General features: G+C 59.4%; 3 protein-coding genes across 6 annotated transcripts in view; 1 reads left to right on the forward strand and 2 right to left on the reverse strand.

Annotated features, from left to right (window-relative positions):
- Window positions 1-4,465, forward strand: part of CPAMD8 (C3 and PZP like alpha-2-macroglobulin domain containing 8) — a 99,795-nt gene extending 95,330 nt beyond the window's left edge. For both annotated transcript variants that reach the window (XR_006059820.2, XM_042249714.2), the window contains exon 42: window positions 3,422-4,465. Coding sequence is in view for 1 of the 2 variants with exons in the window: in XM_042249714.2 (XP_042105648.2) it covers window positions 3,422-3,443 (22 nt within the window). In the remaining variant the exon portion in view is untranslated. The remainder of the gene's footprint in view (window positions 1-3,421) is intronic.
- A 1,309-nt stretch (window positions 4,466-5,774) lies between these two features.
- On the reverse strand, window positions 5,775-7,645 carry F2RL3 (F2R like thrombin or trypsin receptor 3). Its single transcript, XM_004008441.6, has 2 exons — window positions 7,517-7,645; window positions 5,775-7,232 (listed from the first exon to the last, which is right to left on the reverse strand). The coding sequence occupies exons 1-2, from the start codon at window positions 7,620-7,622 to the stop codon at window positions 6,199-6,201; spliced, it is 1,140 nt and encodes a 379-aa protein (XP_004008490.1). The 5' UTR covers window positions 7,623-7,645; the 3' UTR covers window positions 5,775-6,198.
- A 3,485-nt stretch (window positions 7,646-11,130) lies between these two features.
- Window positions 11,131-16,920, reverse strand: part of SIN3B (SIN3 transcription regulator family member B) — a 43,901-nt gene continuing 38,111 nt past the window's right edge. For all 3 annotated transcript variants that reach the window (XM_027969460.3, XM_027969459.3, XM_042249715.2), the window contains exons 15-19: window positions 15,957-16,130; window positions 15,577-15,669; window positions 14,376-14,470; window positions 13,968-14,172; window positions 11,131-13,013 (exon numbers count right to left, since the gene is read on the reverse strand). In XM_027969460.3, the coding sequence (XP_027825261.2) occupies window positions 12,783-13,013; window positions 13,968-14,172; window positions 14,376-14,470; window positions 15,577-15,669; window positions 15,957-16,130 (798 nt within the window). In that variant the 3' untranslated portion in view covers window positions 11,131-12,782. The remainder of the gene's footprint in view (window positions 13,014-13,967; window positions 14,173-14,375; window positions 14,471-15,576; window positions 15,670-15,956; window positions 16,131-16,920) is intronic.

Here is a 16,920-nt window from a genome sequence, read left to right on the forward strand (position 1 = left end):
TTGTACCCATCTGGCTCAGATGGTAAAGAATCTGCCTGAGATGCAGGAGACCTGGGTTCAATCCCTGGGTCAGAAAGATCCCCTGGAGAAGGGAATGGCAACCCACTCCAGTATTCTTGCCTGGAGAATCCCATGGACAGAGGAGCCTGGCAGTCTACAGTCCATGGGGCCAAGAAGAATTGGACTCGACTAAGCCAAGCAACTAAGCACACACACCTAATAAAAAAAAAAAAAAAGGTGGGAGGCGAAATTTATAGCCAAGGGGCACTTCCCTGGTAGCCCAGCTGGTAAAGAATCTGCCTGCAATGCAGGAGACCCTGGTTTAATTCCTGGGTCGAGAAGATCCCCTGGAGAAGGGATAGGCTACCCATTCCAGTATTCTTGGGCTTCCCTGGTGGCTCAGCTGATGAAGAATCTGCCTGCAACATGGGAGACCTGGGTTTGATCCCTGGGTTGGGAAGATCCCCTGGAGGAGGGCATGGCAACCCACTCTAGTATTCTTGCCTAGAGAATCCCCATGGACAGAGCAGTCTGCAAAGAGTCCAACACTACTGAGCAGCTAAGCATAGTAAGCATAGCCAAGGAGTGGGGAAGGGGAGTCAGTGGATGGAAAATTACTGAGAGGAAACCATAGTGGGTGGAGGGGGTATATTCTAGCTAAAGAGACTGAACCTTATTCTTGCTGATGGCAGGCCAGGTTGATTGAGAGATCATGAGAGATGGGGCGGAGCAGGGCAGGATGAAGAACCCAATCAGATATCAAGAGGGATCGATATGGAGGATATGGGGTTCTGGCTAAACTGATATATTAGCCAGATTCTTGCTCCAGCTGGACAGTGTCAAGATGAACACGAAAGCCTAGAATTTGAGACTGAGGTGAAGAAGAGCTCAGAGGAACCCAAGTGGAGTTTGGTAAGGGAGAGAATCTCTGTTCCCCTGGGGAAAGAATGGAGGAAATGTCACCAGAGAGCTCTGTGTGGGGAGGCTGGGAAGGGGCTTCCTGGAGGAGGCAAATCGTTTGGTTTGAGCCAACTCAACTCAAGTGGTTTAAACAACAGAATGATCTATCAGCTTAGGTAAGTGCCAGGTCCTGTAGGCTGCCTGCACTGGCAAGCCTCAGAACCCTGCCTTCCTGGGTGGGAAGGGTCTCTCCACCCCATGCTGGTTTATATATCCCCACTCAGCAAACCAGTAGGAAAACTTTTCTACCAGGACTTACCAAAGTCCTGGAGACTTGAGGGTGTACCATCTTGCACTAGGCACCGGGTTTAGTTCACACGCATGTAATTACTGGTAGAGCTGGCTTTAGGGTTACTGCTGCAGTTCACACCCTACCTTTCTTTTCTCCTTCCTAATCAAATTTATTTAAACAAAATTTTTTATTCATTTATTTGGCTCCATTGGGTTTTAGTTCCAGCGTGGGGGCCCTTTCATTGCAGAGCACGGAAGCTCTTCAGGCTCCAGCTGCGGCTTGAAGGCTCAGTAGTTGTGGCCCTTGGGCTTCAGTAGTTATGGCATGTGGACTTTCTAGTGGTGGGTGGGGAGAAGGCAATGGCACCCCACTCCAGTGTTCTTGCCTGGAGAATCCCAGGGACGCAGGAGCCTGGTAGGCTGCCGTCTATGGGGTCATGCAGAGTCGGACACGATTGAAGCTACGCAGCAGCAGCAGCAGCAGCAGTGGTGGGTGGTGTGTGGGCCTAGTTGCTCCGCAGCCTGTGGAATCTTAGTTCCCTGAACAGGGATCGAAGCCATGTCCCCTGCCAGGCAGATTCTTAACCACTGGAGCACCAGGGATGTCTGCTCCATGCCCTCTTTTGGATTAATTGACCATTTTTTAGAATTCCACTTTGATTCGGTTATCGTGGTAGCTCTGAGGAACCAAACTATGTATATCTTTAAACTTTTCACAGCCTACTTGGTGAGAGTATGGTAACCATTTCGCCAAAACGTAGCCACTTTGAAGCTGGTTATGTCCATGTGTTGTCCCCTCCCGTCCCTCATGCTATAATTGTCATATGTTCAGTGGTGACTCAGTGGTAAAGAATCCACCTATCAATGCAGGAAACGCGGTTCAATCCCTGGGTGGGGAAAATCCTCGGGAGAAGGAAACGGCAACCCACTCCACTGTTCTTGCCTGGAGAATTCCATGGACAGAGAAGCCTGGAGGGCTGCAGTCCATGGGGTCACAAAAGATTCGGACACGACTTAGCGACTAAATGACAACACCTTTAAAGTCTCCCGGGTGTTGCCCATTCTTTCCAGTGTCTTCTGAGACAGATCTGCTTTTATTTTCATTATGGAAGGGGAGATTTTTATTAAACTTGAAAATCTGAAGCGACCATAGGCTCACAGGCAGTTGTAAGAAATAACAGAGAGAGCTTTAGGCGCCCTTCATCCAGTTCCCCTCACTGGTAACAGGGCCAAGAATTCGAGATACAGTGTTATACCAGGAAACTGACACCAGTACAGCCTGCCCTTCTCACTCATATTTCACCACATTTACATGTGTTTAGTGGCCGTTGAGTCTGCAGTTCCCACACATGTGAAAGCGAAAGCCGCTCAGTCATGTCCGACTCTTTGCCACCCCATGGACTATACAGTCCATGGAATTCTCCAGGCCAGAATACTGGAGTGGGTAGCTTTTCCCTTCTCCAGGGGATCTCCCCAACCCAGGGATCGAACCCAGGTCTCCTGCATTGCAGGCTGATTCTTTACCAGCTGAGACAAGGGAGGCCCAAGAACAGTGGAGTGGGTAGCCTATCCCTTCTCCAGGGGATTTTCCCGACCCAGGAATCAAACCAGGGTCTCCTGCGTTGCAGGCAGATTCTTGACCAGCTGGGCTATGAGGGAAGCCCCTTTCAGCACTTGTAGTTTCTTGGAATCATGACTGCAGTCAAGCTACTGGACAGCCCATCACCTCAAGGATCCCTCTAGCTGCTGTTTTATAGCCACACCCACCTTGCTTTCCCCAAGCCATTCATCTGTCCTCCCACCCTATAATTTTGTCACTTCAGGGCTGCTTTGTAAACAGAATCGTGGGGTACGTAACCTTTCGAGACTGGCTTTTTCTCGCTCAGTAGAGTGAGAAAAGTGAAATACGGACACCACCATCCGTGGCTGGTGCCGGATCAGCAGTTCCTCGCTTTTCACAGCTGATCGAGTTCCACGGATACGTTCTCGATTTGAATGGTGGTTCCATGCAAGCTACGCTCATTCTTACCGAAAGTGAGCACCCCATCCCCCCACCGTGAGGGGCCTGGCTGCACCACGTACCCCCACCTCTATTCCAGGGGGGTGCTCCTGTCTCAGTGGGTGGAAGCAGCCGTCCTGAGTGCCCCTTGGCGGCCAGTGCGTGGGAGGGGTCCACAGCCCCTCCCCCAAGGCCTGCAGCCCACAGGCATCTTCCCTTCTCTCCTATCAGTCAGAGTGGCTTCTCCTCCTAAAACTCCAAGCTGGAAGATGTGATCAGGCTGTGGTCTCTGCCTGCTGGAAGAGGGCCAGCGACAGGAGACTTGACCGTCTTGGGGCTGGGAGACCCCACCCCAGGTGACCCCTGCTGCCAACTGAACCCGATAAGTGGACTGGCAGAGACCTGCCCTGATGGATGGGGCCTCCCGGGGGCCCAGCCCCCACCTCAGCAGGGAGCACGGTCAGTGGGGTGGCTGGAGGCCCCTTCCCCCTCCTCCCCAGCTGCAGCTGGAGCTCCAGGCGCCCCACCCTGTAGCCCACAGGCTGGGTGGCTGGAGGAGCTCCCACAGCCTGACGTGCTGCTCCCCAGAGAAGACACATCTCTGGGAAGGACTCGTGGCCAAAGGCCTGTTTCTGAGGGGACATGACTCTGGCCAAGTCTCGGACACAGCGTCAGCAACTTGGAAACAAAACAGGCCCCTCTTCTCCGAAATGCAGAAGTCCGAGCCTCCCTTTGGGCCACTCAAGCTGCTGAGTCCCAGGACCCGAAGCCCAAGTTGCCCCAGATCTGTCACAGTCCCTGCAGCCCCATCTAGCCTCAGGGGCCCCCTGAATGTTAGCTCTGGATGGCACCAGGGTCTGTGGGGAAGTTCTGGGCTCTAAGAAGATGCACTTTCATCTTCTTGCTTCTGGACCTCACCGCACCTTGAACCCCTGCTCTCCCGGGGCCCCACCTGGAGGATTGTCACCCCCACTAGCAACCTGGGAGGGTGTCCCAGCTCCGGACCAACCAAAGCCATGCGCGCAGACCTGCCTCCGAGCTGCTCCTCCCGTGCTGGCCTGCCTTCTCCCTCCACGGTGGTATTTATTTCAGCTCACACAGCTCATCTTGGGACAGCACAGAGACCCTGAGTGGGCGGCCCAGCCTGGGGGTCCCCGACATGCAGTGCTGATCCCCGACCCCCACCAGCCTACAAGGTTACAGTTCCCCTGGCCAAGGCCCTGTTGCCCACTTGCCATGGAGGCCGCTGGTGTAATAAAAGCTCATTTGCTTCAAGTCCCTGGCAGGCTTGAACTTCCTGTGGGCTGGGGAGGCTGAGGGGCAGCTCCAACGGCTGAAGCTGGCTCTCACCTGGGCCTTTGCTTCCATCCCTTCATCCACAGCCCAGCCTTTCCGAGGAGGATGGGGAGGAGGCATTGGAATACCTAAACCCCAAGATAATCATAAATTCCGTGCATTTGTAAAGAATCATTCCAATATGGGGGCTTAGAACCCGCCTGTCAATACAGGAGATGTGGGTTCTATCCGTGGGTCAGGAAGGTCCCCTGGAGAAGGACATGGAATGCCTCTCCAGGATTCTTGTCTGGGAAATCCCATGGACAGAGAAGCCTGGCGGGCTACAGCCCATGGGGTGGCAAAGAGTGGGACACGACTGAACGGCTAAACAGCAGCAGCACAGCAACAGAGCAGAGGTCTCACGCACCCTTTCACCCAACTTTCCCAATGGTAACATCTCGGGATGCTCCGGTACGTCATCATACCAGGTTAGTGACACGGTATGCTTCACTGACATTACTCACACGGCCCCAGGCTCCCTCTTATGTGCGCGAGCATGTGTGTGTCCTGGGGCTGGTCACTCTTCCCCCGACCTGAGACATGAACTCAATGGGGAGCCCAGAAATGATGCCCATTCCCGCTGCCTCTGGGGATAGCTTGCTTACCCCCACAGCTGATGCCTCAGTGGCTCCCGACACCGTGCCCCGTGCTGCCTGTCCGGGTGGGGAGCAGCAGGTTATATGTGGGGGGGGGCTGCGATCGCCCCTCCGCACATGGTGTCCCCCAACTCGATTCACAGCAGCCTTCAAGTGGTGGTGGCGGGGGGGTGAGTTTTGCAAAGCTGCAGCCCCCTGAGCCTGGGTGCACAGCCTAAATCCTCCTGTTGCCTATCCACCTGCTCCACGGGGGAGCTGACAGGAATCAGACCACAGGTGAGGAGCAGGAGGTGATGTCTGGTAACCAGGTTCACAGCGGGAGGCTGAGCCCCATGGCTCCCGATGATGGGTTGCACCAGGCTTTGGGGGGATGAGAGGGGGGCCTCAGAGCCATAAAGCCCATCCCAAAGCCGGAGCCTGGCTTCTGGGGATGAGAAGGACCGCCAACAGGGCTCCCAGCCTCCTTGGTTGCCAGGGCTGTCGGGGGCCCAAGCCCCTTCCTGGGTGGGATCCTGCAGCAGGTCTTAAGGCAGCATCAGCCTTGCCTCATCCCTACCTTGGATTCAGTCACGAGGGAGCTGGTCAGACCCAGGAACCTACGTTGAATCCCCATCTTTTCCTGGGGCTTCCATAACTCAGTACCACATACCAGGTGGCTTCAAACAACAGAAGTTTATTCTCTGGCAGTTCTGGAGGCTAGACGTCCGAGATTAAGGTGTAGGCAGTGCTGCTCCCTCCGGGGCCTCTGAGGGAGACTACCCCAGGCTGCCCCCTTGGCTGCTTCTGGTCGCTGCCAGCAGCCTGCTTGGGGCCACATCACCCGACCTCCGCCCCCGCTGTCAAGTGGCCTTCTTCCCTGTGTGTCTCTGCATCCTCTTCTTGTAAGGACACCAGTCACATTGGGTTTAGGGCCCACCCTGCACTCCAGTGTGATCTCATTCTAGCTAATCACACCTGCAAAGACCCTGTTTCCGAATAAGCTCATCTTGGGAGGTTCTCAGTGGATGTGAATCTGGAGGGGACCCTATTCAACCCAGAATGACTCCCTTCCTGTTCATCCAGCCTGTGAAGGGCCTGTCACACGAGCGAGGAGGACCGGGTCCCCGTCGCCCGGCTGCCGCCCTCCTTGGAGGCCGTGGTGGTGCCAGGTCCCCGGCGGAGCAACCCCTCCTGCACCTTGCTCCTGAACTCGGCAGACACGAAGTAATAGATGAAGGGGTCCACGCAGCTGTTGAGGGTGCTGAGTGCCAGGCTGGGCACGTAGGCGGCGTAGAGGTCGCCCCAGGCGTCAGGGCCGGGGTTTGAGAAGTGCAGCAGCAGCAGCATGTTGCTGGGTGCGAAGAGGGCCACGGCGGAGGCCAACACCAGCGCGGTCAGCCGCAGCGCGTGGCCGTAGCGCCGGCCCCCAGCTGCCAGCGTGCGCAGAGTGGCCCCGTAGCTCAGCACCATGGCCAGCAGCGGCAGGAAGCAGCCGAACCCCGCCAGGCAGATGAAGGCGGGCCGCCAGTAGGAGGCCTGGGCCCCGGTGGGCAGCACGTCGTGACACAGCACGTGGTCGGAGCGCGACAGCCGGAAGGTCTGCTGCTGCAGCGCCAGGGGCATCGCCAGGGCAGCCGCCGCCAGCCAGGCTGTGACGCAGAGCCCGCTGGCCAGGCGCTGGCCTCGCAGGGTGCGGGCCCGCAGCGGGTGCACCACGGCCAGGTAGCGGTCCAGGCTGACAGCGGCCAGCAGCAACAGGGAGCCGTACAGGTGGCCGTAGAGCGCGGCCGTGTCCAGGCGGCAGGCGGCCTCGCCGAAGGGCCAGCGCTGGCCCCGCAGGTGGTAGGCAATCCGCGGCGGCAGCGCCAGGGCCAGCAGCAGGTCAGCGGCCGCCAGGTTCATCAGCAGCATGGTGGAGGGCAGTCGGGGCACCTGTGTGGCCAGCACCCACAGCGCCAGGCTGTTGGCAGGCAGCCCCACTGCCAGGACCAGCCCGTAGAGTGCAGGCACCAGCCTCGTGGGCACCCAGCCCAGCAGCAGGGCCCGAGAGTTGGGAGGGAGCTCCAGAGTGTTGCTGTCATTGGTACAGGGCTGGCCGGGGAAGCCGCGGGGGTGGGGCCTCGGTGTGCTGTCTGTGGGGAGAGCGATCCGGAGGAAAGCGGATAGAAGCATCACCACCCTCATCCACCACCCAGCGACCCCTCATCTGGTTCCCCGACTGGATGGTGCTACCTCCTGAGAAACTAGAGTGGGCCCCAGTTCTCAGGAGCCCCTGGGACGGAGCTAGACACAGACACCCCCAGCTCCTGTGGACTCCAGGCTGGGCTGGAAGACCCCCCCTACCCCCAGTTCGCTGTCTTTCCTTTGCTGGCTCTGGGCGACCTCCCTCCCCAAGGCAGGGCCCGAGGTCACTCACCATCGCCTTCTGCTGCACTCCCCACCTCCTCATAGCTGATGGGGGTCTGGGTGTCACCCAAGCTGAACCCCAGGGCCAGAGGCCACAGCAGCAAGAGTACCCACATGTTGGTGGGGCTGGGTGCTCACTGCTCTGGGCTGTGGCCGGCTGACCTCAGGCTTCCTGCCTGGCTGGACCCCCCACCCCCAACTTCCTGAGTGCCCGTGGAGGAGTTAACAGGGCCGTGTGAGATAAGCCAGCCCCTGTCCTCACGAGTGGGTGGGCGGCTCCAGGCCTGGCCTCAGGAGATCGGGCAGTGGGGGTCACTCTGGCTCTAGATGGTCAGCCAGTGAGATGGAGGAGGAGGGTTGTGTCAGGCAGCAGCCCCGGCCCAGCCTAGGAAGCCCCCGGGGGCCAAGTGGCCACTTCTTGCTGGCCGGTCACATCTCAGTTCCAGCCCTCTGGAACCACGTCCCTCCCTTTCTTGGAACCAGCTCTCTGCACGTCATCCCTCCCCACCTAGTCAAGAGCCCTTGGCCCCTCCTGAAGCCCTCTCCTCCCAAATCCCCACCCCCAGCTCTGGCAGGCAGGACACCAGGTCAGAGGTCAGAAGAGGGGAGTGGACCCCTCGTAAATGCCCCTGGCCCTCTGTGGGGGCTGCCTGACGTCATGCTGGCTAACGCAGCACAGGCCCCCAGGGAGATGCAGAGGAAGATGGAGAGAGCGGAAGGCCTGGTGGCCTGGGGTCTGCTGAGGATAACTATTGAGGAAGTTTTGGTCTTCAGCCAGAGCCCCCAGTGCTGACCACGTACAGTCCTGGGGGTCTTAGGGGAGCCCAGTGGCGGCTCTCTCTGGGAGAGACCTGCTTCTTCTTCTCAAAGCCCCTTCTTCTCCTGTCCTGGGCCCACCCTCCACCTGGGGTCCCAGGTGTGACCAGGGGCTACAGCCGTGCCTGAGCTGGAGGGAGGTGGCCAGCTAGCCCAGAGAGCACCCCGAGACCCCTTCCCTTTGGGCCTTCACCCCAGAGACCTCTTCGTGTCCCACCCGGAGGGGAAGGTGCTCCTCTCTCCTGAATGAGATCCCCCTCCAGACCTCAGAAGGGGCTGTGCCATCCTACCGTGGGGTGGACCAGCCCTAGGGGTTCTTGGTCTCTGTGTGGTCAGGGCTGGGCCACAGTGGTGGGGGCAAGGTCGGGGAGCAGGGGGATCCTGAGGGAGCCGTGGGGTTGAGGGAAGAAGAAATGAACTCGGGGTTGGAGAGGGGATTGGATGAGACAGTGTCCTGGTATGGCGAGCCCTAATCTAGCCACACAGCTGGGGACACGGGGACCAGCCAGGAAATGACCAAGCAGTCCATGACAGAGTCAGTGCAGCTGGAGGCTGAGATGCCGAGGTCCTTGCCCCCAGCCCCAGGGTTGGGGGAGCGGATACTGAGGCCTGGGGAGCTTCAGCGGGAGCAGGGGTCACAGCCAGGAGCCTCTCCTTCATTTCCGAGCAGTTTCCTCCAACACCAGTGACACATTCAGCCCCATGCCTGCGTCTCACAGCACACGTGACCAGTGATGATGGGGACACTCTTACCACACAGGAAAATGGGGATGGGGACCCCCTGCCGCCCCTCCAGGAGAGAGCAGGAAGCCTGCTCAGGGGAAGCTGGGGGCGGCCAGGGCAGCTCTCCCCCGCCCTGAGGAGGGTGACTTGACTCAGGAGTTCCGTGTCTAGAAATTTATGGCAGATACACACGCTCAGGAAGACGTCTGTACAGGGAAATTTCCAGCAGTGGGGGCGGGTGTAGGAGGTGCCCATAAATAACTCCCCCTCCCCTCACTAGTCACCATGGAAACGGCCCTGTACCACCGGAGAGGGGCCCCAGACACAGCATGTGATGGTTCAGGGCGGCTGTCCCAGAAAGACGACGAGCCACATGGAGGCACCTCCTGGGGGATGCTGGAGGCCAGCTGCCTTCAGAGAGAGACTTGGGGGCCTGCTTTTCTCCGTGTGCTTTTTTGTGCTACTGGAACTTTCTGCACTGTGCATCACTTTCCATAAAAACTAAATTTTTATGCTTAAAAAAAGGTGGAATAGTAGCTGTAAAAGGAAGGAAATTCCGACACAGCCTTTGAATGAATGGACTTCATTCAAAGACACTGTGCTGAGTGAAGTCACGAAAGGACAAATACTGTATGTTGTTCAGCCACTCAGTCATGTTTGACTCCCTGTGATCCCACGGACTGCAGATCGCCAGGCTTCCCTGTCCTTCATTATCTCCCGGAGTTTGCCCAAACTCATGTTGAGTTGATGACATCACCCAACCATCCCATCCTCTGTCATCCCCTTCTCCTGCCTTCAACCTTTCCTAGCATCAGGGTCTCTTCCAACGAATCAGCTCTTTGCACCAGATGGCCAAAGTATGCGTGCGTGTGCCAAGTTGCTTCAATCGTGTCTGGTTCTTTGTGTCCCCATGGCCTGTAGCCCACCAGGCTCCTTTCTGTCCATGGGATTTCCCAGGCAAGAACACTCGAGTGGGTTACCGAGCCCTCCTCCAGGGAATCTTCCTGACCCAGGGATCAAACCTGCATCTCTTAGGTCTCCTGCACTGGCAGGCGGGTTCTTTACTAGTGCCACCTGGGAAGCCTGGCCAAAGTGTATGATTCCACTTATCTGAAGTCCTTAGTGCCACATTCATAGAGACAGACAGAAGTCAAATAGTTAGGTGCCAGGGCTGGGAGAGGGTGGATGGGGAGTGAGTGTGTAATTGAGGACAGAATTTCAGTTTGGGAAGATGAGAGAATTCTGGAGATGGATGGTGGGCACGGCTATACAGCCACGTGGACGTACGTTCTTCCCTCCCTCCCTCGGTTCCTTTCTTCCTTGCCAAGCCACAGGGCTTGCAGGATCTTAGCTCCCCAGCCAGGGATCAAAACTGCACCCTTAGTGAAAGGGTGGCGTCCCAACCACTGGACTCCAGGGAAATCCCAGTGTGTGTGGACTTTTTATCACTGAACTGTACACTTAAAATGGTCATGATACATTGTGACACATGTATTTTACAACTTAAAACAGTGAGAAAAATGGCAAAGACCTAAGCCAGCAGCTAGTCCTGGGATTCCTTGTCCTTCAGCCCCACCTCCCCTCAGCAGAAGGGGTCGTGGGGATGTTTCGGGGACATAGTGGTGGTAGACAGGTGAGTGAGAGGAAGGGTGGTGGGGGGGAGCTGGGGTAGAAGCAGGGAGGGTGGCTTTGAAGGGCCTGAGCAGGGGGAGGCCTGCAGCCCCTCCCACCTGGGGCTTCTTCCGACTTGGCGTCCCAAGTGGGTGGGTGCAGAAGGCTCACAGCCAACACTGCAGTCTTCAAACTACGTTCTGCAGGGACAACACTCAGGAGCGCCTCATTCCTACCATGTGAAAACTGAGCTGGGAATGAGTATTTTAGAAAACACTTCGCAGACAGGGCTACACCCTAAGGAACACACCTTGTTGCGCAGGGGCAGGCACGCCGTGGGGGGTGGGGAGGGGGTTTTCCCCATCAAGGTTTGAGAATTCTGAGGCGCACGCCCTGTGGTCAGATCAGCTCCCCTGGCAGCAAGAGGTCACCCTAATATTTGCTCACGGGAAATGACTGACTGAACCTCACAGCTTCAGGTATTTAATTTTTAACTTTAATGTGCAAATAAATAGAAAAGGAAAACTACATTCAAAACAGCTGCAAAGGAAGTACACGCCCCAGAACAGAAATTTCTCCAAAAACGGAAGAGATGCTCCCTAGAAGCATGCAGGGCGGGGGCTTGGTGGGGTCTGGCCTGCACCCCAGGCCTGGGCGCAGCCACAGGTGGGGGGCTGCGGGCTCCTGAGGAGGACGGCTGCTGGGAGGGTCTGGGTCGGGAATTCTGGCGGGTGTCCTTCTTATAAAACAAGGATGCCTACAAAGTGCGTGAATTACACTTGAGAAAACATGGGCGAGGAGACACCCGGGCAGGACAGGTTGGCCTGGAAATTGCCCGGGCCTGGAGTCTAAGGCTTCGCAAACCTAGAGTTCCACAGGTAACTTCTAGAATTTCCGGAACCTTGGGTCTGGCACAGCTCAGCTGCAGGAAGGCGAGCGCTGCAGCTGGAGGCGGTGGCTGCACAGGGGCGCTACCAGGCTCGTGTGTCGGGGGAGCCCACCGTGTCTGATGATGCCAGAGGCCTGGCCAGAGCCATCTCATGGTTCAAAGGGCTGGTCCCTGGCCCGAACTACTTGGCATTCTTGGCATATAAAGCCCTCCGCCCCTCACACACGTGCCCACTCCAGGGTGGCGGCTGCAGGAATGGAGGCGCTGGGGTGGGTGGGCAGAATTCCACAAGGAAGGCAGTTACCCTCAGAGAAGCTGTGGCACTTGGCCGCTGTAGAAGTTACAACCACTATGAGCAGAGAGGAATAAATAGGTGTGTGCATATATATACTTCTAGAATGTCCATCTTAGGTACACAAGAGCACCCCAGGCCCTCCCAGGGATGGGGCACTCGAGCTCAGCGGATGCGCCAGGAGGGCCCCTCCCCTCAGGGCACAGAGCACAGCTGTTGGGTCAACACAGGGTTTGAGCCTCTCTTTCCCAGAGCAGGGTCTTCTGGGCAGTCCAGGTGCCGCCCACCCAACTCCACACCTGGACATCCAAGGCGGACCCCAAGAGCTGAGAGGGCTTGTCTCATTTTCAAAGTGGTGGAGGACCCCCAGCGCCGGCTGGGCCAGGCCGTCAATGCAGGCGTCCAGCTTGGGGAATGTTTCTAGAAGCTCTCACAGCCCCTCGGGATGGACATGCTTTTCAAGCAAGTCCACCCAGGCCCGACTCCTCAGGCGCCCAGGGGTTCTCAAAGGCTGCTCTCTCCCAAACGTGAGACCCGGGGCGGCTCTTGCCGCCTTTCACCACGTGCAGAAAAGGACTGCAGCCCCAGGCCTGGGGGCTTGGCACGCGTGACAGGAGCGGCCCTGCAGGCGTGTGAGCGTGCTCACTTGTGCCTTGGCCAGCGCACTGATCCTCCCTGCGCCAGTGGGGACCAAACCCCTGGAGTTCAAGTGCGAAGGGGGTCAGGTTTGGCACAGGACGGGCCCAAAGGAAGTGGGGAAGCCAAGAGGGATGACAGCGTGGGGCCGAGAGCCGCCGCCACCCGCCCTTCTCTGGGGCTCAGCCCATAGCAGCAAGGCTGGGGGACGCTCTGCGCCCCTCACGTTGTTCATGAAAACGCCCGAGGGGCGCACAGGCCGAGGAAGCGCGCACTCTGCGGTGCGTTGTGGAGCGCCCGCGCGGGGCGTCAGGGCGAGGCCGGGCGGCGGCTGTACTGCACGCGGTAGCGGTTCACGGGCAGGCCGTGCACGCGCACCGTCTCGCAGAGCGTCTTGCAGGGCACCATGTCCTCGTCATCCTCCCCCATCAGCCAGTCCTGCACCAGACTGGCTGCCTCCACCGTCACGTTGTCCTCCAGCCAGCGGCTGTGCCACTCCGCAAAGTGCTGGTGGTGGCGCAGAAGGACCAGGGGCTGCACCTGCCGGGGTGGGGGAGCAGCGATGAGGACGGCCCAGGCGCCCCAGGGCCAAGCACACCCCCCAGAGGGCCATGGGTCAGGCCTCAGGGGCCCACACCCCCCAGGGGGCCATGATCAGACCTCAGGGGCCTATACCCCCCAGAGGGCCATGGGCCAGCCTCAGGGGCCCACACCCCCCAGAGGGCCATGGGTCAGCCTCAGGGGCCCACACCCCCAGAGGGCCATGGGCCAGCCTCAGGGGCCCACACACCCCAGAGGGCCATGGGTCAGGCCTCAGGGGCCCACACCCCCCAGAGGGCCATGGGCCAGCCTCAGGGGCCTATACCCCCCAGAGGGCCATGGGTCAGACCTCAGGGGCCTACACCCCCCAGAGGGCCATGGGTCAGCCTCAGGGGCCCAGACACCCCAGAGAGCCATGGGTCAGCCTCAGGGGCCCACACACCCCAGAGAGCCATGGGTCAGACCTCAGGGGCCCACACACCCCAGAGGGCCATCGGTCAGACCTCAGGGGCCCAGACACCCCAGAGGGCCATGGGTCAGCCTCAGGGGCCCACACCCCCAGAGGGCCATGGCTTAGACCTCAGGGGCCCACACACCCCAGAGGGCCATGGCTTAGACCTCAGGGGCCCACACACCCCAGAGGGCCATGGCTTAGACCTCAGGGGCCCACACACCCCAGAGGGCCATGGCTTAGACCTCAGGGGCCCACACCCCCCAGAGGGCCATGGCTTAGACCTCAGGGGCCCACACCCCCAGAGGGCCATGGCTTAGACCTCAGGGGCCCACACACCCCAGAGGGCCATGGCTTAGACCTCAGGGGCCCACACCCCCCAGAGGGCCATGGGTCAGACCTCAGGGGCCCAGGCACCCCAAAGGGCCACGGGCTGGATCTCAGGGGCCCAGATACCCCCAACCAGCTGAGGGCTAGCCCACAGTTCGGGCAGGGAAGGACACCTGCTTGGCCCGGCAGAGTGTCCCTCGGCGGTACATGTAGTCCTCAGAGTTCACGATGAACAGCATCTTGTGGGTGCTGAGCTTGAAGCGGCAGTCCACGTTGCAGGCACTTTCCACCCCGACCAGCCGCCTCCAGGAGCTCTTGGCCTCGCCGCGGAGTGCGCGCACCTGCTCACACTGCCAGCGGCGGAACTTCTTGAGGTTCCTGGGGGTGAGAGGAGGATCCGCAGGCTAGGAGGTCCCCACAGCCCAGAGACAGTGGGAGGACGCCTGACCTTCAGGGTTGGAGAAATGCAAACCGAGGCATCAGAAACCACCGACCCCTTGGCTCCCGTGTGAATTCAAACCCAGGCCCGCTGGGTGCTGGTGACAGTGGGAGAGGCCCCCCGGGGCCCAGGGCCCTCTCACCTCTGCAGGAACACGGGCTTCAGGAGGAAGCCGTCAGTGGGCGAGCTGGAGGCGCCCTCTGTTCCCACGTACTGCTCCACGTACCGAGCCAGGTGCTGGGGGGACAGAGGGAGAGACGGCCCATGGCGTCAGTGGCTCCAGGGGCCTTCATCTGCATCCTTCCCGAAGCTCCAGGCGGACCCGGATATGTGCTGGAGGCCAGCAGATGGCAGCGCCCAGGGCTCAGCTGGGGTGGGGCAGGTACACCCAGGCCGAGGCTCAGATGGTTCTGGAGCTTCCTTGCTGTGTAACTGCTTTACTGCATCCGCCGTGTGATAAGCTCACACGGGGAATGGGAGGCCCCCGACATGGGGAGAGCAGGGCCCGGGGGATGGGTGGACGGGAGGGGAGACTGGGGCACAAGCAGCAGGTAGGAAGAGGGGGAGACAGGGAGGAGTTGGGGGTGAGCGGATGGCAGGGCTTGGGGGCCGCCAGGTCCAGGACGGGCATGGCCTGCAGCGTCCAAGGGACGCTTCCTCTGCTCACCACCCTGTTAAAGCAGGAGGCTCTTCCAGACTCAAGCTTAACGAACACACATTTGCTGGAAACGTCTGGAAGGGACAGAGTGTGCAGGCCCTCACTCTTGCTTGTTATGGAAAGTGAGTCCTGTGAAGGACGCTGTGAGGGGCACTTGGGTGGCTGTGGGGGGCGGCGTCCCCAGCTCTGTGAAGGCAGCTGGAGGCTTCCAGGCCCTGCTTCCTGGCTCAAGGGCACCAAGGGGAAGGTGCATGTCCGTGTGGGCCAGGAGCGTTCTCTCCTGGAGATGCGCGACGCCCAGAGCTCTGAGCTTCAGGCGCCAGGTGTGCAGCAGCCATACACCACGGGGTCTGAGTAACCAGGCTGCCACGGGTACCATGGAGATGGCCTGGCACCAGCTGGAGGTGGAAGGAGCCAGGGTTTGGGTAGAGGCCAGACTGGCTCCCACGTGGCCCTCCTGCCCTGGGACACAGCCCTGGTCTCTGAGGGAACACCTAGAGAGCCCGCCGCCTCTTGGGGCTCCGTGGCCAGTGTTCAGCCAGCAGAGAGGCTCCCTGGTGGAGGTTCGTGCCTGGCCCGTGGGCGCACAGGCTCCTGGGGTGGGAGCCACACGACGGGTGCTGCCTGAGGCTGCCCTTGGCCCCAAAGTGTGCGCGGGGCTCCGAGTGCGGGCCCCAGTCCTCACCTGAACCTCCACAGGGTCCTCGGTCTGGGCTTCCTCGGTGTCCAGGAGCTCAATGGTCATGATCACTTGTCCTTTGCGCTGGAGGAACATCACCTAGGGGAGGGCGGCGGACAAACAGCCAGAAGCTGCGAGAACAGCCCAGGCTGGCACAGGATGAGGTCGAAAGGTCATCAATGCCCCTCGCTTCCCCAGCCTCCAAGCCTCAACCTTCCCTGAGGGACCACTGCTAGGTGCCCATCTCACCAGCCCGGTGGCGCCTCTGGGGCTGGGGCCACATCCAGAGGTCCCAGGAAAGCCGTGCAGGGCGCTGGGCTCCTGCGGTGGGCAGCCCCCCTCCCCCGGCCGGCCTCGTGCGGGGCTGAGTCGGGCTGGCCCCTCACCTTGAAGCAGTTCTCGTCGGCCATGCACCGCTCAGCCTTCCACTGGTAGCTGGTCTCCCGGGCGGCCCGGACACAGCGGGAGGACAGGTTCCCGCCTGCGGCGCCCCGCTTCTTCTCGTTCAGGTAGAGCTCCACCACCTTCAGACAGACGTCGTCGCTCACGAGGTGGTGCAGCTGCGGGCAGAAGAGCTGGCTGGTGCCGGGCATGAGCCCCCCAGGAGCGGGGAGGCACAGCCCCCGCCTCGCTCACAGGGGTCATGGCAAAGTCCACGAGCTAGGGGGTGAAGGTCACTGTCCAACAGGCTGTGCAGGGCGACCGCCATGCCAGGCGTGGACCAGACTAAACGAGCCCAGGCTACACAAACCAGACCAGACCAGAGCAAACCAAGTCAAAGCAAACCAGACGAGACCAGGGCAAGCCAGACCAGAGAATAGCAAAGCTAACCAAAGCAGACCAGGTCACAGCAGACCAGCAAACTCTGCCTGGGTATGAGAAATGTACAGCAAAAACGTGCCCAAATGGGTGTGGTCATCACTGAAAATCACTGTGACGGCAAATGATTATCTTTCCCCAACATTCAGTTACAGGGCTTCCCTGGCGGCTCAGTGCCAAAGAGGCCGCCTGCCAACGCAGGAGACGCAGGCTTGATGCCTGGGTCGGGAAGATCACCTGGAGGAGATGGCAACCCACTCCAGCACTCTTGTCTGGGAAATCCCATGGACAGAGGAGCCTGGCAGGCTACAGTCCACAGGGTCACAGAGAGTTGAACACGACTGAGCGACTAAACAACAGCAACAGGGTTCAGCTACAAACATAATTCCTTTAAAACCTACAAACATACTTAAAACCTTTAAGTTTATAAAGAGTCAAGTACTGGCAACAGCTGAGGCTGAAAGGTCAGACTGGGCTGCAGGGTCAGGCGGAGCTGAGCCGTCTCTCTGTGCACTGAGCTGCAGCCCAGAC

The sequence above is a fragment of the Ovis aries genome, chromosome 5 (genome assembly GCF_016772045.2).
Source record: "Ovis aries strain OAR_USU_Benz2616 breed Rambouillet chromosome 5, ARS-UI_Ramb_v3.0, whole genome shotgun sequence".
Taxonomy (NCBI): domain Eukaryota; kingdom Metazoa; phylum Chordata; class Mammalia; order Artiodactyla; family Bovidae; genus Ovis; species Ovis aries.

Bases quoted from the DNA above. Each gene is read 5' to 3' on its own strand.
- F2RL3 (XM_004008441.6), bottom strand. From the start codon at position 7,622: ATGTGGGTACTCTTGCTGCTGTGGCCTCTGGCCCTGGGGTTCAGCTTG. The intron at 7,233-7,516 runs GTGAGTGACCTC...CTCTCCCCACAG, and splicing joins GAGTGCAGCAGAAGGCGATG to ACAGCACACCGAGGCCCCAC.